Genomic DNA, 26,633 nt, shown 5'->3' with positions numbered 1-26,633 from the left:
TGCCTTAACTTCTTGCACTATCCCATTCTGATTCAACCGGTCTCACATTAAATTTGATTTCAAACGGTAAGTTATAGAGGGTGGAAAATTAAAATTTTCTTCAATCTCCTGGGGGAGGCTGGGTGGCTCAGTAGGTTAAAGCCTCTGCCTTTGGCTAAGGTCATGGTCCCAGGGTCCTGGGATCAAGCCCCGCATCGGGCTCTCTGCTTGGCGGGGAGCCTGCTTCCCTCTCTCTCTCTGCCTGCCTCTTTGCCTACTTAGATCTCTGTCAAATAAATAAATAAATCAATCTTAAAAAAATTTTTCTTCAATCTCTATGGCACATTTTATTTATGCTTATCATTTGCAATGAAATCAAAGGGAATCTAAATATCTAATACTGGCCTCAATCACTAAATGGCTAACTATATTTTAATTTTGAATATGTCATAAATCATTCCTTTAAAAATATTACTACTCTATATTTTTGTCATGCTTTACAATTTACACGTATTATTGCCTTGATCCTCAAGTTGTTGTGAAGAGCAACCAATTACCTTTCCCATTTAATGAAAAAGATGAGTTTCCTTTGAACTGTTCTGTGAGAAGGCCACTTCTGACTATAACTTAACTGTTCTCTCTCCCCCTCTATGATGTAACCATCTTAGAAAGAATAGGTTATTATACCTCACATGATCGTAACCAGAATTAAATAAAATCACACGTGCAACATGCTCGGCTTACTACCTACTGGTGCCAAGAAATATTAGTTCCCTTTCTCAGCCCATGTACTCCATCAATAGCCATCATCAAAGAATTTTCCCATCACTCATATTATATATATAAAATGACCACAACAGGGAGCCTAGGAGGCTCAGTGGGTTAAGCCTCTGCCTTCGGCTCAGGTCATGATATCTGGGTCCTGGGATTGAGCCCCACATTGGGCTCTCTGCTCATCGGGGAGCCTGCTTCCCCCTTTCTCTCTGCCTGCCTCTCTGCCCACTTGTGATCTCTGTTTCTCTGTCAAATAAATAAAAATATTTTAAAAAAATAAAGATAAAATAAAATGACCACAACAAACTTTTCTGACAGCCCAGATCCGAAGGCAGAGGCTTAGGCAACTGGGCCACCCAGGCACCCTTTTGAAGGCCCTTTTAAGGACCATGTAAGTGAGCGGTGCCTGGTGGCTCAGGTCATGATCCCAAGGTCCTGGGACTGAGCCTTATGACAGGCTCCCTGTTCAGTGGGAAGCCTGCTCCCCCCGCCCCACTCTCTCTGTTTATGTTCCCTCTCTCACTATATCTGTCAAATAAATCTAAAACAAAACAAAACAAAACAAAAACCACATAAGTGTAAGCTGTATGATGTATGTGTGTATGTTGGTATGTTTATGTGTGCTGAAATAAATACTGGCAGGTAAATAAAAAAGGTTAGGAAAGATACCAAGGTATGTGGGGGTGGAGAGATTAGGTAAGAGCTGATCACCTTTTGCTTTATATATTTCGGCATTATTTGTCAACAATTACTTCTTTTGTAATTGTTTAGATCAACAAAATTTTTAAGAGATGTAGGGAGGGGGAGAGAGGGAGAGAGAAAGAGAATCTCAGGCAGGCTCCACACCCAGCGCAGAGCCTGATGTAGGGCTTGATCTCATGACCATGAGATCATGACCTGATCCAAAATCAAGAGTCAGATGCTTAACCAACCGAACCACCCAGGAACCCTAGTCAACAAAGTTTTTGAACCAATTTATGTATTACAATGTGTCAGGATATCTAAAATTCAGATTTATCGTGAGAAGCATTACATTACATAGAGTAGATATACATTTGCTTTAAAAATTGTTTTCTATTATTTGCATGGTTTAAAAATTATAAATGTAATATATGTGGACACAGAAGAAAAATTTACAATACACATGTGCTTTCAAACATACCTGGAAATCGACAGCTCTTTTATTTGCAAGGTCAGCCTTGTTTCCTGATAAAGCTATTACAATGTTAGGACTGGCTTGCCTCTGAAGTTCTTTAACCCAGTTTTTGGCTCTGGCAAAGGACTCCTGAGAAACAAAGAAACAGCTATTTGGCACATGCTCAAAAAATGGTTAGGGAGCGCTTTTGTAACACAAGGCTTTGAAGACTCTTCAATGTGACTCTTGGAAAGAAATTCTTAGGACTATTATATTATTTGTGACACTTTAATCTCTCTTTTCTTAAAAATCAGCTCTTCTAACTCATAAAAGCTTTGGCAGAAATGTCATGACTGGCTATAAAAAAAAAAAAAGATTTAAAAAAATCTTGAATCAAAATTCTGAATACCAAAAATGTATTTTTAAACTATTCTCATTGTTGGATACATTTCTACTTACCTCGTTTGTGATATCATATACAACTATGGCTGCTTGTGCTCCTCTGTAGTACATTGGTGCTAGGCTATGGTATCGTTCTTGACCAGCTGTATCCCATATTTCAAACTTTACTGTTGTGTCATCAAGACACACAGTTTGGGTTAGAAAAGCAGCTGAAAGAAGAAAATGTCTGGAATAAGTTTATCATTCTTACCCTAATATTTTCGTAATACAGAGAACACCTGGAAATGTGATATATTGCATAGCACAGTCAATAGTGGCTTTAGATACTTGCAAGATCTGGGCCTCAAAGTTTGATACCCATATATGCTTATGTAAGACTTATGTAAGAATATACAGATATTCTTGAAAAACTGCATGGAGTGGGGAGGACACACAGAGGAAGGATTGGCATACCTATATAACTATCATCTACACTGTCAACACAATGCGCCCTGCTCCATTCTCCTAGTAGTTATTGGCATATTTGGGAATTTAGTCCCATGCCTGTAACACTAAATATTTTTTGTTATAATATTTTCCCCTCAAAACACTTTTTTTATAATTGTTATAATCTCAATCTAGACTTAATGTGTTAGATACACTGTTATTATCTCCTAGCTGTTTCAATCCTTGTACAGATTTTTTTGCATTTGTGCTTTTTCATTAGTTCTTTTCTCAGATTTTAACAAACCCAATATCAAAAGGCACAAGCTCTACCGACTCAGCCAGCCTGACACCCCAAGAATGTATTACTTTATAGTGATATTTTTGCATTTAGGGTTAAGAAGTTGCTATCCAATCTTGCAAATTATGGTATCACTTATTCTCTGAACTGCTTGTTGACAATAGTATGAAGTAAAATGTCCATTATGATCCTCTTAGTTCTAAAAATAAACATCAGGAAAAACAATGTAATGGATATTTACAAAAAATGAAAATCCATTAATTTAATCAACAGACTTGAACTTTAAAATAGCAACTGTTAGACTAAATTTCTAAGTGTTGCTAGCTGGGAGTTTGACGCCGGACTTGATCCTGAGACTCTGGGATCCTGACCTGAACTAAAGAGAGTTGCTTAACCAACTGAGCCACCCGGACACCCTAATTAGGTATCTTTTACATTAAATATAACATTTTTTTCCCACAGTATTTTTATCACCATGGTTGTTGGCTTTGTATTAGCAAATATAACCTCAGTTTTGCAAACATCTTAACTGGAAATGTCTTTATTTTAAGCAGATTCTAATTAATAGTTCTGTGAATTCTCAGAAGTGGCTAGACATAATTAAAATGTATTTGAATTCATTGAACTTTTTAACATACAAAGTTAAGAAATATCCATTTTCTTAAATCCTGTATTTATGGTAAAGAATTCCAAAAAAGGACTATGTCACCTTTTCAGTCATGAAAGGTTCTCCTGCAGAGTCAAGAAAAACCTCTTAAACCCGTTAAATTAAACCTCTAAAACAGTACTTCTTCCATAAAATGAAAAGAAGGAAAAAATGAATCACAAAATAAGCCATTTCTCAAGTACAGTCTGATGCACCTTTAAAAAAAACAAAACAAAACTGATTACAATTTGCATTCAGACTTTGTTTTCTATGACCACAAATATACTAGTAAAAACATTCACTTACACTTACATAAATCAACCTTAGGTTCAGAAACATAACTACTAGTTATACTGCCTCAAAGGAAATATAATCTGATTCTCAAACACAAAAGACATCACAAAAGATTACCAGTCTTTTTTATAAATGTATATACAAAAATGACAAGTAAAATACATGCAAAGAAATTTCCACAAATACATTAAAAGAACAACAGCTATGACCAAGTAAGATTCAGAAACATAAAGCTATCACACCAGCAGGCTAAAAAAGAAAAATCATGTATTTAAATAAATTACAAAAAGGCATCTGAGGCAATATCCATTCCTAATATACATGTAGGAATCTTCCTCAAAGTTTATCAAGTGTTCTTCTACCTGTAAGCCTGAAATTAGCATTTTGATAAGAGTACAGCTCTTAAGCAGTCTAAATCTAGAAACAAGTAAGACTGTCCACTATCAGCATTATTTTTCATTATTTCAAATATCCTTAGACAGATTTTTGAAAAGGGATTACTTGTGTAAGACTGACTAGAAAATGCAAAGGCATCAGCTAAAAAAGTGCAGATAATGAGTTCTTTAAATTGACCAGAATAGATTAAAGTCAACATCCTTAAAACACACAGCAATAACCAGGTTTTCAGTGTTATGCTGGGAGAATGAGTTCCAATCATATTAACAAAGAACAAGAATAATCAATTCACTCAACTCTTAGAAAGCATTCTTTATCACACCCTATTTTATAGCTACCACCTCTGTGCAATGAATATCTTCACAGTTTTTGTAATCACTGATTTATATAATCTTTTTCTTCTAGACTGGGAGTTTCTTGAGAAATTATTGTTAGCTATTCTTCATATGCAACATCTAATAAAAATCCCAGGTCATAAAACTATTCAAAACGTTCACTAAATGAAGTTCACAAAAGATATGTGGCATTATTTGGGGGGTATCTTAGACAACATTTGAATAGACAGTTTCCAAATGGGGAAAAAATGACATTTCCAAAGGCCTCTACTCAAGTCATTATATAACTAACAACAATCTTAAACAAGATACCATCAAGATCTTTTTTAACTTGGTAATACCATAGTTTTGTTCATATGGTATGATAAACAGATTATAAGGTTGGAGGAGGAGAAAAGTACCAGTATTTAGCGGTCAGGGGAATGGGTCTTAGGGTACCTCAAAAACACATTAAAACAATTAAAAGTGCTGTAGGGCCACAAGAACAGAAATATTGTCTGTTGTGGGATAATCCAGTATTATTACTGATGCTATATACTGCAAGACCATCATGCTTCCTTAAAGATCTCAAGTTTTCAAATACTTCCCCCATAAAAGTCAGTGCAGTATAGCTGACATCTTCATATTCAATGCTTCTAAAATTATACGACTAGTCATTTATAAGGTTATAAAAATAAATTCTGACACTCAAAATATAAACTACTACATCAATACTGTTTTAACATTAACCACCACAAACTTACCTGAATCTGCACAACCACTTTAATTTATCCAAAACGTCTATTTTCTGGCTAAGAACCACCACACTCTTAGACCTCTTCATTTTCTCTTCACTTCATCACCAGCACTAGCAGTTGGTTTTCTTTTCGGGCCCACATTTCACAAAGAAACAGCTTTTATCACTTCGAGAGTTACTGTGTACGCGACGACAAGTAGAGAAAAACAAAGCTGCGTTGAGATGTGGGTGCTGGCCTGTCTAATAGGCTCCCTCTATGAGCTACATGATCAGTTCCTAATGGAAAGGCTGGCAGCAAGCAAGTAACATTTCAGTCTCAGCAAAACTACAAATTAGCGAAACATAGACCTTGTAGTCAGCTGGTAATAGCCGAAACTGTAAATGTTAAATCTGCAAATACCAAAGGCCTGTAACGGGTAAGACCTTCATAAATAATAAGTACGGAACAGACACTGTAATATACTGGACCAGAGAAAAAAATTTACAAAAGGTTAACAACTAAGAAAAAAAAGGTTTAACCTAATAACTAAAATGAGTCTACAAGAATTAAATAGAAGGGCTTAAAAGAGAAAAATCAAGGAACCAATACCACCCCAACTTCTTTTCAAATTTTATAAGAATACCTTCTTAGAACTGACTATCCCATGAGACTATCAGTTTGATTACATAAAAAAATTGAGACTTTGTCTGCAAACATGTATCATTACTCCAAACACAGGAGTGAAGACATTTTAGGAAAATTTCTACAGTGGATACTAAGAGATTAAATTTTAATATATAGAGAGCTCATATAAAGCTTAAAAAAAACTACAAAAGCATCAAGGATAAAAGTGTAAAGAAAATTTGCAACAGGAATAGAACATAAAAAGTCAACATCACTAGTAATACAGAAAATCATCCCTAAAGCAAAAAGTTGAAAAGAAAAGGGACATTTTTTTATGGGGTGCCTGGGTGGCTCAGTGGGTTAAAGCCTCTGCTTTTGGCTCAGGTCATGGTCCCAAGGTCCTGGGATCGAGCCCCACATCGGGCTCTCTGCTCAGCAGGGAGCCTGCCCCCCCCCCAATCTCTCTGCCTACTTGTGATCTCTGTCTGTTAAATAAATAAAAATAAAATCTTAAAAAAAAAAAAAGGCAATTTTTTACCTCCTATCTAAGCAAAAAGGAAAAAAAAAGTGTGTCACAAACATATTGCTGGTGACACTGTGTAGTTTTGAAAACAATTTTGCCAACACATAGCAAAACTATAAAAATGCTCATACTTGTTAATCTAACATCTTCTGGAATCTCCAAAAGATGGTATGGGGAGCAGGAGAGTAGGGAGAACAAATCTTTATGCTTAAAGAATTTTTGTATTTAACAATTAGAAGCAACCTAAGTGTATAAATAAAAAGATACCGGTGTCCTGGTAGGTATATTAAGTAGCAATTCAATAAAAAATGGTTATAAAATGACCTGTTTAATGGCCGAAAAGTAAAAAAGAAAAAAAAATTAATTAATTTAAAAAATATATAATTTCCTCATAGAGATATGGTACATCTATGTAAAATCATGCCCAAAAAAGCACAGAAGGGGGACACCTGGGTGGCTGGGAGGCTCAGTGGGTTAAAGCCTCTGCCTTCAGCTCAGGTCATGATCCCACGGTCCTGGCATGGAGCCCCACATTTCTGCTCAGCAGGGAGCCTGCTTCCCCCTCTATCTCTGCCTGCTTCTCTGCCTACTTGTGATCTCTATCAAATAAATAAATGAAATCTTAAAAAAAAAAAAAAGCACAGAAGAAATTAAAAAAAAAACAGTAGCGTCCTCATAGTAGGATCACGAATGTTCTCCCGTATGTAATACTCTGAGAAGCAGTAAATTTGTGGCCTTGGGTGGCTCGGTTGGTTAAGCGGCTGCCTTCAGCTCAGGTCATGATCCCGGCGTCCTGGGATCGAGTCCCACATCGGGCTCCTTGCTCAGCAGGGAGCCTGCTTCTCCCTCTGCCTCTGCCTGCCATTCTGTCTGCCTGTGCTCACTCTCTCCCCCCTCCTCTCTCTGATAAATAAAATCTTAAAACAAAACAAAACAAAACAAAAAAACCCTGAAAGGTAAGACTGTAATTGCCAGAGAAGAGCAGGGCCTTGGTTCAGCTTCTCAGAAGTAGATCATAAAATCCAAACTAGAGAGACTATTTGGAAGTGATTCACAGGAGAAACAAAGGTTATTAGAGACAAGGAATTTAATAACTGAGTTCAATGGATCTGGATCGAACTTCAAGATGAATAACCAATCAGGGAAAAGGATGGCAGGAATTAACCAAGTAGCATAAAGAACCAGGTACCAAAATTATCAGGGTAGAAACTGGCTTTGGGAAATACCCACAGCAGTAATCTAATACAATGGATTTTCTCAGATGAGCACTGACTTCATATAAAATTATATATAGAGAAAAAAATGTGGATATTCTAGAGCTGACAGCAGACAAAATAAAAAACTGCCCATTTTTACTTCCCATTAAAATCATATGTGCATAGTGAAGAATACCCAAGTTGACTACGGCAGCAAAACCATGTATTCAGGAAAGAGTTACGGTTCAATTAATGTGAGAAACAGAAGGGTGATAAATACTAATTGCATAGGATTCATTTCTTAAAAGTATCAATGAGCATGTGGTAAGAGATTAATATCTAGAATATATTAAAAAAATCCTACAATTCAGCAACATGAAACATCCACACAACACAATTAAAAATAAGCAAAGAAATTTAACAGATTTTTGTCCAAAGAAGATATACAAATGAGCAAGAAGCAAAGATGCTTAACACCACTATCAGGAGAAAAATGAAAATTCCACAATGAGATCCCACTTCACACCCATCAGGACAGCTATTAACACAAACAACAGAAATCAAGAGTTGGCACGGATATGGAGAAACTGGAACCCTTGTGGGAATATAAAATAGTGTACTGCGAGGGAAAATGGTAGAGATTCTTAAAAAATATCAAACAGAATCACCATATGACTCAGCAATTACATTTCTGATATACACCCAAAAGAATGTTCACAGCAGCATTAGAAGAGCCAGGAGGTGGAAGAAATCCAAAAATCCAAAATGAAGTATCAGTGAAAGATAAGCAAACTGTGGTATTATACATGTGACAGATCATTATCTCGCCTTAAAAAGGAAATCCTGACACATGAGAACATGGATAAACCTTGATGACATGCTAAGTGAAATAAGCCAATTACAGATAAATACTGTATAGTTTCCTTTACAGGAGATTCCTAGAGCAGTGAAATTCATAGATGGAAAGTAGAAATGGTATTTGCTATGGACAGAAGTGGGGAAGAATGGCTAAGTTATTGTTTAATAAGCAGAGTTTCAGTTGGGGGAAGATGAAAAAGTTCTGAAGACAGGGAGTATTGATGGCTATACAAGGTTAATGTACTGAACGCCACAGAACTATACACTTAAAATTATGTTTAAACTGTAAATTTTATATTATGCATACTTTACAACAGAAATCATTTAGCAACATCTAGAGGTAACTTAGATGTTGCCAAATGAACTGCAACCTTGGAAAATATTAAAGGATACCTGACTATCCTAAGGGAATCCACTAACCAGGACATAAAGTAGTCACACCTCACCTGTCAAACATTACACTAGTATTTCTGATACTAAACTAGTACACATTCTTAAAAAATTAGTCTTTAGAGTTTGAGTTTAATTAATAATAAATTTGTGCCCCAAACCTGAATACCCTAGAATGAACTGATAAAACCAGGGTCTGAATCTTAAGACTAAGAGCCTGTGCTTGCCCCACCACGGGCCCAAACCTTTAAAAATCTTTACTCTAAGACTGTATTTACATGACAATGATGCATCAAATAATAAATTGGAAGCAGAATGACTGCATTACAAAGAGGAAAGGCGAAAGAGATGGGAGAAAAGGGAGAGGCTGTTAGAAGTTATTAGGGGTGCCTGGGTGGCTCAGTGGGTTAAGGCCTCTGCCTTTGGCTCAGGTCCTGGGATCAAGCCCCGCATCCGGCTCTCTGCTCAGCATGGACCCTGCTTCCCTTCCTCTCTCTCTGCTGGCCTCTCTGCCTACTTTTGATCTAAATTTATTAGATTATCTATTTATTAAATATAATCAACTATTTATTAAATAGTTTAAATAATACTTTATTAAATTCCCATAAAATTCAAGGAAAAAATGACTTCTGATTTCTAATTCTGCATGTATGGAGCTTAAAAGTCACCACCCTATCCTAACATGCAAGAAGATGAACAAACTGAAAAATCAACAATTCTTCTTAGATCTATAAGAAAAGTGGGGTCACAGGGCAATCCACTGCTCCCAAAATTAGAAAAGTGGGATCAGAAGGCTGAGGAAAACCTGAACTGTAATAAACAAACTGCTGGAAATTAGTGTAGACAAGTCAGTTAAAAACTCTAGAGGAAGCAAAAATAAACAATTCAGACTACATTAAAAAAAAAAAAAAGCTTTTGTACTGCAGAGGAAATCATCAACAAAATGAAAAGGCAACCTACTGAATGTGAGCAAATATGTGCAAATGCTGTATTCAATGAGAGGTTAATATCCAAAATACATGAAAGAACTCCTAAAACTTGACACCCAAATAATCTGATTAAAAAATGGACAGAGGACCTAAACATGTTTAGAAGACATACAGATGGCTAAAGGACAAATGAAAAGATGCTGGACATCACTCATCATCAGGGAAATGCAATTCAAAACCATAATGAAATATCACTTCACACAGTCTGAATGGCTAGTTAAGAAACAATAACAATTGTTGGCGAGAATGTGGGGAAAGGGCAATCCTAGTGCACTTGCTGGTCGTGCAGCATTGGTGGTATAGCGGTGAGCAGAGCTGCTTTCTTAGTGCACTGTTGGTGGGAATGTAAACTGGTACAGACACTACAGAAAACATTAAAAAAATAATTCAAAAACTAAAAACAGTTAACACAGAATTCAGTAATTGCACCTCTGGGTATTTACCTAAAGAAAATGAAAATGCTTATTTGAAAAGGGGGAAAGCTTGTACCCCACTCCCCACCCTTCTCTTTAGTGATACACCTTCTCAACTGGCTTCAAGAACCTAGCACTTAATGCTTCCTAAACAGAACTGCCCAGATCTTTAAAAGATCACTGGCTGTGAAAATGACTAATACTTAGCAATAAACCTATCCACTAAGTTAGCTTAAAGTGCTAATATATGAGAATTTTAGAACACAGGAATGGAAAAGGACAAGTTAAAGAAGGGACAAGAGGGGTGCCCAGGTGGCTCAGTTGGTTGAGTGTCTGCCTTTAATTCAAGCCATGGTCTCAGGCTCCTGTGATTGAGCCCCGTATCAGGCTCTCCACCCGCCCCCCCCCACAGGGGCCTGCTGCTCCCCCTACTTGTGCTCCTTCTGTCAAATAAATAAAATCTTAAAAAAAAAAAAAAAAAAAAAAAAAAGAGCAAGCAAGCAAGAAGGGAGAAGAGAGAGACAAGGAAGACTTTAACTCTCAAGAGTAACTGTTACAGGAACCTGCAATCCCAGAATACAATTATGTAAGCCAAGCAATGCCTTAAGAAACTGAAGTATCTCCAAGGGAGGAAAAAAGTAATGAGAAGACTGAAATCCTTTTGATCCCACCATCATTTGATAAAATTACTTTTGGTTCAGTAACCACATCTAGAAACCTTACAGAAATAAGTCCAGAGTGGAAAAAAATTCTCAGAAAATAGCCACAATTAGATGATTATCTGAAACAGCAAACAAAAATACAAACATTAAATGTCCAACAGTATGAGTACAGTTAAAGAATGTGAAATTACCAGTTACTAAAATAAATACGATATAACACAGAGATACTGAGAAATTACACTAATAAATGAAATGGTATATAATAGCATGACTATTACAAATTCAGACTATCATGGAGCTATAGTTAACAGAGAAAGGAAACACAATGGACTCTAAAAATTTAAGATTCTTGATCTCGCTCATATTATGGGAAAAAGTACAATAAAAAATGCAGAATAGTAAAATCTACAAGTCCCCTGAGATAGTAAAATAGAGTAACAGACATTCTGTACACTGTTGTTGAAGGGCTGTCTGGAAAATTTTACCAGAATTACAAATGTATGTAACCTTTGACAAACAAAGGCAATCAACTTCTAGAAATTTACATAATAGCAATACTTGGGATATATGAGAAATGACTATGAATTATTTATTGCACTTACTGTTAACAGCCAAAAATATAAAACAATGTGCAAATCCAAAACTAAAGAACCGATTTAAATGATTTAAACATTGGTATGATCCATGCAATGAGATACTGCTACAGCCAAGATAAACGAAATGCCCTTCCTAAAATGATATGGATAGATCTTTGACAGATTGTGTTTTCCAAGATGGCTTCAACAACATTTCCTACACCACATTCTTCTTACATGACACCTACACTCCTTTGAATCTGTGTGAGCCTGTGACTAGAACATAACTGATGCTATCTGTGTGAATTCTTAGGCTAGGTCATGACAGGTCACCCAGCTTCACCTGGTACTTTTTGGGACACTCATTCTTGAACCCAGCCATCATGCTGTGAGGAAACCCAAGCCAGGTGGCAAGGACCACATGTAGGTGTTCTAGCTGAGGCCCCAATCAACAGCCAGCAGCTGCTGAGCTGATTCTAGCCCCAGCACCAACAGCAACCCATGAGAGATCAGAAAACCACCTACAAAGCCCACTCAACTCCCAGAACCATGAGAGAGAGAAAATAGTATTGCTCTAAATCATTAAGTTTTGTGGTCATTTTTTTCTGAGCAATTAATAACTAGGACAGTATAAAAAATATGATACAGTACAGTGGCCCTGATGTTTCAAATTCCACAGTATAGAGACTATATAGATTTAAAGTAACAGCAACCTCCCAAGGACATACAACGAAGTTACATTGTCTCTGGGGAAAAGAATTGAGTGGGGTAGGGAATATAGAAGGGAGAATATAGAATTTTCAGTGTATTATCATATAGCTATGGTAAGGTCCATATGAAACTTGGAAAAACACTGAAAAATGCTAAAGGTGTCCAATTATTACATATAGACTTAGTTCCATATCAATAGATTATCCTCTTCTGAGTCCAAAAGCACCTGCTATCTTTAACGATAGAAACCACGAATAAGTGGTCCCTCATCCTGTTTCTACTTATTCTGCCACATCTATATTACCTTGGAAAGAGGGTGAATGCTGTTCATCAACACTTACTTCAAAATAATTGAAGTAATTTTGTATATTTGTATATTCTGTTGTATAAAAGTAATAAAACAGGAGCATAATTCCTTATTTCCAAAATCCAGTATGTGACTTCAGTAAGCACACTCTCATCTTGAGGAATTAGTAATTTGTTTGCTAGAATTCGTATTTGTATCAAGATAGCCAATGATCAAAATTCCAAAACTTCTGGAATTATTCCTATTGCTTTTCTCACATTTACACATTCTTATCCTCCTCCACTAAGAGGCCTGTCATAAAAAGCTCTATGATGACTCCAAATTATGTCATCCTATAATAAATTCAGTGTGCACCACAAAATTGCATATAAGATCAGATTATTATGGTGTAAGACACAAAAGGGGAAAAGAAACATTTTTCAACAACAAAACTTCCTGTTTATTTTTATCAAGTCAGAATTCTTATTCTATTAAAAGCAAATTTTAAAAAAGGTTCTCACCCCACCACACCCAATCATTATCCAGAACAAGTATCATTTATGGGTCCCTGCTGTCTACAAAAGGTCAATTATCCACAAACCTTAAATGTTTAGAACAGAGTCAACAACAGAAAGGTAGCAAAAATAGACTGAATGCAGCCAAAATACATGTGATCAAGTCCAAGCACCAAAGCTTTTGAAAACTTACAGATTTTTCCAGTATGTAACTAACAATACACTTCCTTTATATATACATATATGTCCTCTTTTGGAATATATAATAAATAAAACAGGAAGGCCAACTGGAAATTTAGACATAATTTACATAGTTTTATGTGGGAAGCCTGGGTGGCTTAGTCTTAAAGCTCTGCCTTTGTTTGGCTCAGGTCATGATCCCAGGGTCCTGGGATCTAGCCCCATATCAGGTTTCCCTGCCTGCTCCTCCCTCTCCCACTGCCCCTGCTTGTATTCCCTCTCTTGCTGTGTGTGTCAAATAAATAAATAAATTTAAAATAAACAAACAAATAAATAAATAATGGTATATAATACCATTTTTCATTCCTTATGTGTACTTAATCTGTCTCCCATCCCAAACTATAAGGTCATCTTTAACTTCTAGTACTTAGCAGTGTTAAGAGCTGAGTAAATTCATTGAGTAAATGAATTTTAAAGAAGTTTCACAATCTGACAGAATAAAAGCAGCAAATTAGTCAATCAATAGAGGCTGTTCTCTATAGTTAGAATTAACTGGCAAAGATCCTATCTAACAGCTTTGAGCACTTCAGCAGCATCAGAGGACAATAAATGAATTAAGTAAGATGGGACAAAAATTTTAGAAAGTTTGCTCTAGAAGGATCCTTATTTAGTTCAACCCTCTCATTTTACAAACAGGTCTCAGATAAGTGTTCATAGAAAGGTACCAGAATTAGAAACAAGCTTACAGACTCCTAACTGACAGCAATATTTAGTAGTCACGTGTAACACTTTAAACTAGGATACTGGAGAATAACGATGTTTAGACTATTAAAGATTCATTTTTTAGGGCAAACTGGTACAAACTGATATAAAGCACCAAATCTCTACCAACTTCCCGGAGTAATACAACTTATCTCAAATACTGAATGAATACACACTTTCTAGAAGTGAACACTATCATGCATAAGGATATTCTTCCACTTGAAACCAATGATTAACTTTGACAATTTTAATTCTGTGTTAGAAAGAACAACGAACACTTCACTGTTTTCCTCACCAATCGAAGACCATATGCTAATGGTCTATCTCTAGGTTTTCTGTTCTTTCTGAAAAGTTTTTTAAATTGAGGTGCACCTGGGTGGCATCCAACTCTTGCTTTCTGCTCAGGTAATGACTTTAGGGTTGTGAGATCAAGTCCCACATAGGGCTCCATGCTTAACATTAAGATTCTCTCTCCTTTTCCCTCTGTACCACCCCCTTACTTGTACATGCTTCTTAAAAAAAAAAGCACTTTTAATTGAGAGCAATGTGTGGATGAAAAAAGATAAAGGTAATAAATGCACAGATTATAGTACAGGTCTTCCTGGACTCCTGATGGGGTTATTCCCACTAAACCCATCAAGTTGAAAATATGGTAAAAGTAAAAAATACACCTAACCTACCTTAGTTTACATGTGCTCAGGACACTTATGTTAACTTACAGTTGGGCAGAATCACCTAACACAAAGACTATTTATTAACACAGTACTGAATATCTTGTGTAATTTTTTGAATACTGTACTAAATATGAAAAATGAAATGGTGTTACTGGTACAGAATGGTTGTTTCAGTTATTTACCCTGTGATCTCGTGGCTGACTGGGAGTTAGGACTCCCAGCTACTGCAAGCATCACAAGAGTATTATATTGAATATTGCCAGCCTGGAAGATAATCAAAATTCAAAGTATAGTTTCTACTGTCTGTATTGCTTTCATACCATCATGAAGTTGAAAAATCTTAAGTAGAACCCCTGTGAACTGGGGATCATCTATATACAGACTGGTTTTTCTGAAGGCAAACAAGTGAAGGGCAACAGAAAGCTTACTACTACAGGAAGAACATGACTTACTCAGATTCAAATTTTCTGGCTAGGCTTTCTTTCCCAGTTTAGGAAGTAAGTTTAATATCCGAATACATTTAGTATTCTACTTAACAGTGTAATTTCTCCCTCTGAGAAAATTTCTACAAATAACTTAGTTCATGTGGGTGGCCTGCATTTAGTGTAATATACATGACTAACCACTTTTGTGAAAACCAATAAATGGAGGGGGGAAATTAGTAAGGATTTACCATGTAGAATTTTAAGAAACTTAAGTTGTAAATGCTCATACTATCTACTTGAATGAATTTGCAAAAACTTCATTTTTGGAAGGCTCAAATTTAATGCAAGTATTTGCTTATAAGGTTTTTAAAATCTTGGGTTCAGCATCTGCCTTCGGCTCAGGTCATGATTCCAGGGTTCTGGGATCGAGTCCCACATTGGGCTCCTTGCTCAGCAGGGAGCCTTCTCCCTCTGCAGTTCGTTCCCCCTGCTTGTGCTCACGTGCTCTCTGACAAATAAAAACCTCTAAAAAAAACTCTGGTTTGTTCCTATAAATTTTTTTTAAAGGATTTTATTTATTTGACAGAAAGAGGCACAGTAAGATAGGGGAACACAAGCAGGACAAGTGGGAGAGGGAGAAGCAGGCTTCCTGTGGAGCAGGGAGCCTGACGCGGGACTCTATCCCAGGACCCTGAGATCATGACCTGAGCTGAAGGCAGATGCTTAACGACTAAGCCACCCAGGCGCCCCTGTTCGTATAATTTTTACACCTGATCTTAGACAAAAGGCCGAGAAGTGACTGTTCCTATAATTTTTAATCCGAGGGTTTGTCTTTCAATAAAAGAAAATCTAAACGTAAATTTTTTAACATTGTCAAATCCTAAATCAAACACTATGCACTACATGGAATAGTTATGATTCCAAAATAAATGTCCTGTTTTGACAACAGAACAGTGACAAAAATGACTCAGCAAAAAGTAATGGTGGTGATGGTAGTGGTAGCAGCTAACATTTAATAAGCATTTTACTTTATGCTAGGCACAGTAGCCAAGAAATTTATATGTACTTTCATTTAATCCTCACCGAAACCTTTTCAAGTTAGGTACCATTATTTTCCTTTCTGTAAGAGTAAAATAAAGCTGAGAATGAGTTGCCTCAGAATATGTGCCATGTACTGGAACTACAATTAAAAAGGCACTTGTTTCTCTAACTTAGGGTATAATCAGTCCTTGATTACTTGTGACACTAAGGGGGAGCAGCATTGGTACAGATAACTGAAAACTCCAGATACTCTAAGTTCCTTAGGAAAGACAGGGGAGAGCAACCTAGATGGGACCGAGAAGGGGCCATATTCTCTTAAAGGGCCCAACAGGTTAACAGACTTGTGGAAAGGGTTTCCATACAAACAGATACAAATAATATATGATGTAACCGGGCAAAATACTTGTTATCTTCAAACTGGAGCAGTTGGATAAACAACTTATTTTTAGAAATCCTACCCAAACTACAGTTCAAAAAAAAAAAGGCAATTATTCCAAGAACCTCAGTGTAAAAGTAATATTGACTACTCAGAACACAAAAGTAGTTGTTCTCAAACTTCAGCACATATCAAATCACCTGGAAGACCTGTTAAAATGTAAGATCACTGGTTCCACTTCAGGATTTCGATTCAATATAGGATATAGGAATTTGCACTTTTAACACATTCTCAGGTAATGCAGATGCTCCTGGAACAGGGAACATTCTGAGAACCACTGCTCTAAACCCAAGTTCAAAAATTACAGTACCTGCAAAGAAAATGCTGTTAATGTTCTCATGTATAGTTCTATAACCTAAACCATGTGTCTTCTATTCCTCTGATGACACTGCCTATAAAATTAAACTGTGGTACAAAACATTTATCTTTCAAAAGAAAAAAAGAGTTGAATGACTACATCTTATTTCACTGCATACCCTTATGCTGCTCTTACACCGAAGATCTATCTACTTGTTTATAAATAATACTTAAATGTGTTTAAAAATAAATTCTGGTTCTTTTTTTTTGACAAGAGTAACTCACTTGAAATCTGGTAAAGTCTTTAACTACTCAAGGTGTTAAGTGAAAGATGGCCAGCCCTATCCAACAAATATTAACTGAGTCAATACTAAGCCTTCAGATGAGATAGCAGGAAGGAAGACAACCACCTGAGCCTTAATATTCCTTGCCAACCTTCTGGGCTTGTCTTAATAAGAATAAAAAATGTCATGCAGACTTTAAACCCCTATAAATAAGCTAGAACTCCCCAAAGTGCTACACCCATCACCTAATGACCTAACCTCATTGTGAGTGTTACAGGATCAAGGGACAATTGTATGTGAAATTGAGAGACAACATGGATTCTTAAATCAAACTTCCATGTTTAGGAAGAATCACATAAACTACCCTGATATTCTTGATGAATGTAAGGTCTAGAATATACAAATTAAAGAGTACAACATATGATCCCCCCTGTAAAACACAATCAGAAGAAAATTTTAATTAAGCTCTTCAGACCATAATGACTATTACCAGATATAAACAATCAAAAAATAAAGCACAGATGAAATGCAAAACATTGGGCCAGGTTCATCTGTTAGCTAAGTCTTATCTCACATCAGCCAAAACAAAAATACTTATTTCTTAAAAGTTACAGACCTGTGGTATTCGACATTAAATAGCTCAAACCTTGAAATCCTTAAGTAGACTACTACTATAATTCCTAAGGGTGAACAGCACCCTTATGCTGTTAGCAAACAGCATAAAAGAATAGCACTTCGTTCTCTGACACATTTTTGTCACTGTTCTGTTGTCAAAACATGACATTAAATCACTGTCTTCTACCTTAATCTTACACAATGTTTTATGTCAGTAATGTCTCAAAACCAAACCAAATACCGGTGCTCACAGATATAATAGTAATGGCACTTCATACCTCCTAAAGATATTACTATATAGTCAAGGTAGTTAGAAAGTATCCAACAACCACTGACACAGAAATTTGGGTATAAATTCCTTATAGAGTTGGTTTTAAAAACAAGATTTGATCTGTACAAGTAGAAAATATTAAGGAAGCTTTACATGTAGGAACAAAAACCTGAAAAACTCATTACTGAAATGTAAATAATCTAATTTGCAGACTATATATACGCATACACACATATCAGAAAATATGTGTACTTATGACATTGATACAGGATTAAATTTTTCTTGTAAACGTCCTGCTTGAAATGTCAATTAGGAAAAAATACATTCGGATGATCATAATATTAAAAAAAAAAAAGATTCTAGTCTTAAGCTTCTGAGGCTCCTGCAGTTTCCCAGGAATTAAGTTCTTTACTATAGCATTTCAGTGTTTTGTTATTTTGGTATGTATTGTGAAAAGGGGGAGGGTGGCATTTATCAATTCTATCTGTCCCATGTATTTATAGCCTCAAACTCATAAGTACTTTGGGAAATGCTGCTACTGACAACCACTCGAGAATTGTTATTACCTTGATATTTCATTACTAAACCAGATGTATGTGTCTGTGTGTGTGTCTACACATACATAAATGTATGTGTGTGTCTATATATGTATGTATATACATACACATATATATGTATGTATATATATATATAAAAATCTACTAACAAAGACACCACAAGAATGTATATTAAGTATATTACTCATTATTATTATTCATTGGATTTCTAACTCAAAAGCTCCATACCATGGACTACATTTTTCATGCTCATTATAAAAACACAAAACACTAGGAGCACCTGGGTAGCTCAGTCAGTTGAGCAGCTGACTTGATTTCAGCTCAGGTCATGATCTCAGGGTTCTGGGACTGACCCTGTGATGGGTCCCATAATAGGCTCCATACTCAGCAGGGAGTTTGCTTGAGGATTCTATCCTTCTCCCTCTGCCCTTACTCACTCCCACCACTGTGTACACTCTCTCTCTCTCTCTCTCTCAATAAATCAATTTTGAAAAACAAAATACAACAAACTAAAACATGTAACACTGTGTAACTTGAGAGATGTACAAACAAGAGATTGACAATCACCACCACACTTCTCTGAGTCTACTGAAGTGGAAATATCACCTATGCAGGATACTTCCTGTATACAGGGAAAGACCAGGAGGTAGTCTAGTTTTATAAACTATTTTATTTTAAGGGTCTGAACTATGAACAAGATCCTCAAGTGTACTTGAGAACATACACTAAATGCAGGACAGGAAGTTCCACTTCTGAAAGATCTGAAGTTGCTATGTGTCAGTATCAGTCTTAAGTATCTCAAAAGTTTGACTTTTTATATGTAGGACATTAAAATATATTATGTATACCCTTAAAAATATAGTACTGCTTAATTATATACCCCTTGCAAAATATTGTAATCTTAAAACCGTGTTTCCTCTGGTATTACCCAATTCAAAAGCTTCATTTGACAGATGAAAGAGGACGCTTGGAAAAGGCTGTTCTGGGGGTGCCTGGGTGACTCAGTTGGTTAAGCCACTGCTTTCAGCTCGGGTTATGATCCTGTAGTCCTGGGATCGAGTCCCACATCAGGCTCCCAGCTCTGCAGGGAATCTGCTTTCCCCCCTCATCCTCTCACTCTCTATCATATAAATAAATTCTTAAAAAAAAAAAAAAGGAAAAGGTTGTTTTGCCCCACTGCTATATAATTGTGAATTTGATTAAATTCAATTTATCAAATTTCCTGTCTTCTATCCATAACACTGCACTATTAGCTGTTACCTTTCTCCTGCCTCTTACCTTCCCCTCATTTCAGCTCTACCACAACCACTGTATTCAGTGTACTCTACTTCTTAACCTTTCTTTTGTCTTTCTCTCCAGGTCCCATTTCCCTTTTTGTCCCTCTTCCGTTGATCATTGACTTTTTCTCTTCCTTCACCCTAGGAGCACTCTTAAACAAGTTTAATAAAATTTAATTAATTTTACTAATCAGTGTAATTTATAAACAGTCCAGTTATTTAGAATTAGAATTTTAAGGTTAACTTTCATTATTTACTTTTACTATTTTCTTACTCATCCTAAAGTGCTAAAACATGTATTAATTTGAAAAAGCCTCTAATAACTATCAAGGAACAGGCATCAGATCAAATCTAAATACTTGGGATATTGACTCTCTTCATGCTTGCATCTGTATTCCAGCTTATACACAAAACCATCTTGGGGATAACCAGGAAATCAAAATGTAGGAAGATACTATCTAAACAAAAATCAATGTAAGTTTTAAAGCCTGAAGTCTGCTGAACAGTTGTCTTCACTATGCAACCTATTTAGGTATTCATCATCAAACAACTAGAACCGCAAAATTTTTGCCAATGTATAATTTAATTAAATGAAGAGAAAAAAGAAAATCTCACCCCCTATGGTACTCTCTTGAAATTCATGAAACTGGCCCTTCACAAAACGAAGCACTAGGCTTGATTTCCCAACAGCAGACTCTCCCAGAAGTACTAGTTTGAACTGGCATATTTTATTTCCAGTATTTGGCCCGTTGGGTCTTGTTGCTCCTCGATTAGCCATGTCCAAATTTGAAAGAAGTCCCTAATTTCAGTCTCTTAAATGAACTTCCAGGATGCAAGGTGTCAATTTTTTTCTTTCTAGATGTAGAGAAACCTGTAAAGAAAAATTAAATAAACAAATCAGGAAACAAAACAAATCTAATGTTAATCACTTCAGCAAATTTTGCCTGTACCATATTATTGCATGATAATCTTAACATCGATATGACATTGAATGTCATTTAAGTTCACTACCTTTGTAATAATATAAAGGTATGAGATTTAAGCCTAAAATCCTGCTGTAATTTTCAGAATTTTAAAAAAATTCTATAGCTAATCTTTATTAAAGACTTAAATTTGTGCCAGGTAGTTAAGTACTTAACATTTGCTCAACAATCCTATAGATACTACAACCCTTAAAAATGAGGAAACAGGGACAGAGAGGTTCAGTAACTTGATTGAGGTCATACAGTTACTGTGACAGAGTTGTGACAAAGCCATGAAAGAGCTACGTTTCAAACTCAGTCAACCTGAGAGATGATTCAAGAGTTTAGGTTCTGGAGCCAGACTAGCTGGACTAGAATAGTTTTAGGGAAAATAAAGTTCATAAATGGAAAGTTCTTACAAAAGATCCTAGAACACAGTTAAGAGCTCAATAAATGTTGGCTATTATTATGGGAAGGCCCCTGTAAAATTATACATTTTTTTTGTTTAACTAATGGTAAATTGGAGCAACAAGTATTATAAGGCTCTCAGGTTTGTGTGTCCAGTGGCTAAAAGACTTAGAATTGTTTCATGTGCTCAAGTACATTATACATGGAAGTGTTAACAGAGGTCCTCTATGTGGTAATCTTTAATTAGTGTCTTACTTTGTTAACGCTATTCTGTAGTTTGGGCCTAACAATTAAATATGTCACTATTTTCTATTTAACACATCTAGAAAAACCTAACCTAAATGGCAACTTCTCTTATCACCTAATGCTAATTTTCAATCTCAAAGGAATAAGGGAACATTATTCCAATCTACTCACAAATCACAATGGTTTCCTCCCATCTTTAGCTACAATCAGATCATGTGCTCCTTAAATCTAATGATTCCCTCCTTAAAGTAACTGTTATATTTCATTTAGGTACCTCATTTAAGAAAATTGCCTTCCCCATGAAATGAGTTTAGATAAAAATCCCTTTGGACAATGAATTCATTAATAAATATCCAAGCGATCTTATGTTGGAGACAACAAAATCACCACTGACTTACCTAAACGGTAGCTTTGTAGTGTCCTTTTAGTAATGCATACCGAACTATTCACACTTGAAACAAGATGTTTGAGTTGCTTCCAAACAGTAGGGATGTAAATAAAACATGACTGGCCACAAAATAATTTAATGGCGATGAGTTCACTTTACTCTTCTCCCTATTTCTGTACATTTAAAAGTTTTTCTGTAATAAAAAATGCTCCGGGGCGCCTGGGTGGCTCAGCCATTAAGCAGCTGCCTTCTGCTCAGGTCATGATCCCAGGGTCCTGGAATCAAGCCCCCGCACTGGGCTCGTTGTTCAGCAGGAAGTCTGCTTCTCCCTCTCCCATTCCCCCTGCTGTGTTCCCTCTCTCGTTGTTCACTCTCTCTGTTAGATAAATAAATAATATCTTTAAATAAGTTACATATCTACTGGAGAATTAGATGACAGAATTAATCAATCTACCTATCTATCTATCCAATACAGGGGCCAACACATAAAAGGGACTGAAAATTGGCAATTAAAGGGGCCCTCTGATGAAATAATGACCAAGTATCAACAGAATATCATGCAGAATGAACACGTACCAACACACTCAGATATTTCAATACCAACAGAAACACTTCCCAATTGTTTCACTACCTCCAAAACAGCAAATTCAAATACTTGTCAAGGACAACATGCTCCGAATTTCCATGGTCCAAAATTTCAGGAAAAACAACATTCCCATAAAAAATTATGATTTTAGCTTTGCCTTCTAAGGGTTAAAGCTGTTGGACTATAACTCCCTCCAACACTCTCTAGCAGAAAATAAATGTAATTATAAAAGATACAGGCAGCCTAACATTAAGGTTAATGTATTCACTACTGTTTTGTTTTGCAAAACAAAAATTTTGCATAAAATGCTTTTTAAATCTTTTGAAAATTAAGTGGTAGTCTATAAAGGTCTCTAGGTATTCTTTAATGAATAGAGTATTAACAACAGCAGCTAACATTTACCACACACTTTTGTGCCAACCACTATTCCATGAATTTTGCTTACAGCAACCCTATGAACTCATATTATCCCAATTTTACATTAAAAATAAAGTTTCTGAGCCCTCCTGAATTATCATAGTGCTGTACACGTGTTTTTTTTTTCTAACTGGTTATGACACTGACAAAACCCAAAATTTGTGAATTATGACGTTCACAGCGTACAGTCTCGGGAGGTAACCAGCTTCTAAGGGAAGAGAACAGCGGGACAGGTTTCATAAGGTCGGTCTCTACCCACTGTGCATGCTCAGCGGCCTAGTTGTCTTGAGTTCTTTAAAGTTGCGGTTCATCACCTTTCATAGATGAGACACCCCCTAGGCAGACTATGTTGATGAGCCTCCTCCTCCCTCCATTACCGGTCTTTGGAAGTCGAAGGTAGGCGGAGCTCCCCAAATTCACACCTGCTGTAGGCCCCAGTTCCTCCTTGGAGAGCACCTGAGTAACTGATACCAAACTCCGGACAGCCCGAACAAGCAGGACCCGCCAGGCCCCCTGGCCATCTTTCCCATCCTGCTTCCCCCACCCTGGCCTGGCTTCGGCTGGGACCACCCCCTCCAGGACTGCCAGGACAGGGGCCAGACGGAACCGCGGCCTCCAGCACTCTTTCACGGCGCCATCTTGAGAAGGGAAGAGGGTGACACCCGTCGCTCCCTCAGTCAGTCCGCAAATCCCGATCCCCGGAGCTCTTTGAGGAATGAATCACCAGAGCCGGCAGGACGAGATGCCCAGCTCGACAGCTCTGGTCCAGGGCACTGGGGCCAGGTGAAGAAGAATGGGCGGGAGACACAGTGCCGGCAGGGCCGCGGACAGACTGAGAACAGCGCATAACCTGGGGTCCCGGCTGGCTCTTGGCAAGGGAGGGAAGGTTTGGTTACCTGAGACGGCAGCACGCGGAGCCGCGGGGCTGAAGCCTCCCGGCAGCAAGTCCCAGGCGTAGCCCGAAAAGAGGCTGAAGCTGTGGCGGTGGCTTAGACGGTGGCGGCGCGTCTCCTCCTCAGGCCGCTCCCCTCAGACTGGACCGTGCGGGGATCGTGCCGTGGTGCCGCCCCCGTCCGGCTCCGTCTCCGCCTCTCTCCGCTCCGCCTTCCTCTTTCCTTTCTCCTCCTTCACCGCCGCCGGCGCTCGAGTTCCGACTAATTCTTCCTCCTCCTCCCTCCTCTGCCTCCTCCCCTCAGGCTAGCCGCCGGCTCCGCCGCGAACCAAAACACAAACACTCAAGTCCCAGCCCGGGAGCCACTTCCGCCGCTCGGCGCCGGCCTCGCCGCCACGTCGCTGCACGTAGGGAGCTACGCCCCTTCGTCACTTCCGCGGTAGCTAGCCCCACCTCTCCGTCCGCTCCCCCGCCCCTTCTCAAAGCCCTCTCAGCTGGGGCTGGTCTGCGGGGCCGGCTGGGGCGTGTCCTGTGACCTCTGCGTTCAGCCAGGGGCGAGCCAGCCTGCTTCCTCCATCCCACGTCCCAGGCAAGCGCGGCCCCGCCCTTGCAGGCGCCATTGTCATCTGGGTGGCGGTCCTGGGCTCCCGGCGGTAGGGGGTGGGGGAATTCTTTTATGGCCTGGGTTTTGGGGAAGCTCGAGAACAGGGGTTTGTTGCTCCCTGCCCATGTGGGGCGGAGAAATTCCTTTTGTGAATGTGAGCTCACAGCCCAATTAACGCTACTCTGCAGCACCCCAACACGGCTAGGGGGCTTTTTGGGGAGGACTTTTCTAGCCTGAGAGAGCCTCCCCAGCCCTCCGAACGTGTCCTGAGGGGAAGCCTGGGTCGTAAAGGTATTTACTCCTGCGAAAAGGATTAGAACCTCCCCATACCAAAAGTCTCTAGGCGAGAAAATCTTAAAATAATAAGCTTTTATTGCTTTTATTCAGTTTACCTGTTTGTGTGTGTGTGTGGGGGGGAGAAAATCTTAAAATAATAGCTTGCTTTTATTAAGGATTTTCCTTTGCGAGTTATCCTATTTTACTTTTACACTACAAGGTCTCAGGCAAATGAACATCTGAGACTAATTGCCTTCCTAAATTAGAGTATTAGCTCCCCAAAGTGGTCCTCAACACTGTGTGGCACAGTGCCTGGCAGCTGGGAGTCTCTAGTCATGGTTGTGTGATTAGTGAGTGAGGCGTGCCTGTTTTAAAGGTAAAGAATTTGAAGCAAAGAGATGGTGTAACTTGTCCAAAATCACCACTGCTAGTGAAATTGTATTCTAACCTGCAAACTGGTCCTGAGTTCTTACGCAGGATTCCAGTAAAACAACAACAACAACAAAAAAACCCAAAACCTCAAAACATTATCCTCCGCTGCAGATCGACATAACACACTCTTCTTTGGTTAAATTTCATACAGTAGTTTCCGGCCAGGTATCTGAAACAAAACAAAATAATTCGTTTTGTAATTTGATAGAATGTTAAATTGACTTTCCTTCAGGGTAAGGGCTACTTTACGGTTTTGCATGTATAGCCCTGTTTTGAGAACATCAACATTGTCTAGGATGTATACTTAAGGTAAGGTATCCTGGGGATTCTCTGTCAACATTATGCAAGGGAGATGATTTGAATCCTTGAACAGCCAGTCTTCTAGATGAACTTCCCAGTTACTAACCAGAAGAGCATAATGTGTCATACCTAAATGGTATCTGTGGCACTTGATCCTCAAGAGCTTGTTCCAGTGTAATGTGTTAGTCATGTTAGCACCTCTTGGACAATCCAAGGAAGAATCAGGAAATAGGCTATGTCACATCAGTTGTGGCATGTTAACACTACATCCCAAACCAAACTTTCCAGCCCAAACCTCCTTCTGCTTAGTTGACTGGTATTAACAGACTTCCAGTCAATTGGACTTGAAATGGGAAAATCATCTTCCCCCTTCATAAACCATTTTCCATTCTAATACCCCAAATTCTCTAATCCCCAAATCTGCGATCTAATCCCAACACCTGTGATCTAATCCTAGCATTATGGTAGTGTTCATATAAACTGAATTAATGCATAGTCCCATCTTTTCAATCATTTTTTGCATTTCAGCCAGTAACTCTCAAAAATGTTCAATGATATCTCACTTGCAAAATAGAGTCCAAAGTTCTTCTCTAGGCCCAACCCACATTTCTGTCATTCTATTTCTATAGTTTCCCTCTCCCCAAACTCTTGCTTTGTACCCTAATCATACCAGTATACCCAGTGTTCCCAGAATGTTGCCTATGTGTTCTCATCTTGGCATATTTAATCACTTTGTTCTCTCTCTCCCAGAACACAATTAATGTTCATCACTGCAGGTTTCACTTTCGCCAAGAAACCAAATGCTCTTGATCACATCTGAGAATATAGTTGACCCTTGAACAATGCAGGTGTTAGGGGAACCAACTCGCCACACAGTTGAACATCTGCATGTAATGTTTGATGCCCCCCCAAATTAAATACTAGTACCGTATAGTTGACTGGAAGTCTTACCAATAAAATATTTTATATGTTATATTTATTACATATTCTTACAATAATATCTAATATAATCTTACAATATTATCTAACTTCCTCTTAATTTTTTTTTTTTTTGTATTTCTGGGCAATATCATTTGCAAGTATTTTTCAAAATTTTGCAGATCTCCAAAAAATCTTCTGATATATTGAAAAAAATCCACATATAAATGAACTAGCACAGT

At 37.7% G+C, this 26,633-nt stretch overlaps 1 protein-coding gene across 2 annotated transcripts in view; it reads right to left on the bottom strand.

The window, feature by feature from the left end:
- Positions 1-24,252, bottom strand: part of RAB5A (RAB5A, member RAS oncogene family) — a 28,774-nt gene extending 4,522 nt beyond the window's left edge. Inside the window, exons 1-4 of one of the 2 annotated variants that reach the window (XM_004779891.3) lie at positions 23,866-24,252; positions 20,578-20,833; positions 2,348-2,499; positions 1,916-2,038 (exon numbers count right to left, since the gene is read on the bottom strand). In XM_004779891.3, the coding sequence (XP_004779948.1) occupies positions 1,916-2,038; positions 2,348-2,499; positions 20,578-20,740 (438 nt within the window). In that variant the 5' untranslated portion in view covers positions 20,741-20,833; positions 23,866-24,252. Of the gene's footprint in view, positions 1-1,915; positions 2,039-2,347; positions 2,500-20,577; positions 20,834-21,976; positions 22,128-23,865 lie in introns of those variants that run through there. The other variant, XM_045088954.1, reaches the window with a different exon arrangement.
- Positions 24,253-26,633: the final 2,381 nt, after the last annotated feature.

Source organism: Mustela putorius, unplaced genomic scaffold (genome assembly GCF_011764305.1).
Source record: "Mustela putorius furo isolate JIRA1106 unplaced genomic scaffold, ASM1176430v1.1 tig00003834_pilon_pilon_pilon, whole genome shotgun sequence".
Lineage (NCBI taxonomy): Eukaryota > Metazoa > Chordata > Mammalia > Carnivora > Mustelidae > Mustela > Mustela putorius.
This window is presented reverse-complemented; position numbering and strand designations above follow the sequence as displayed.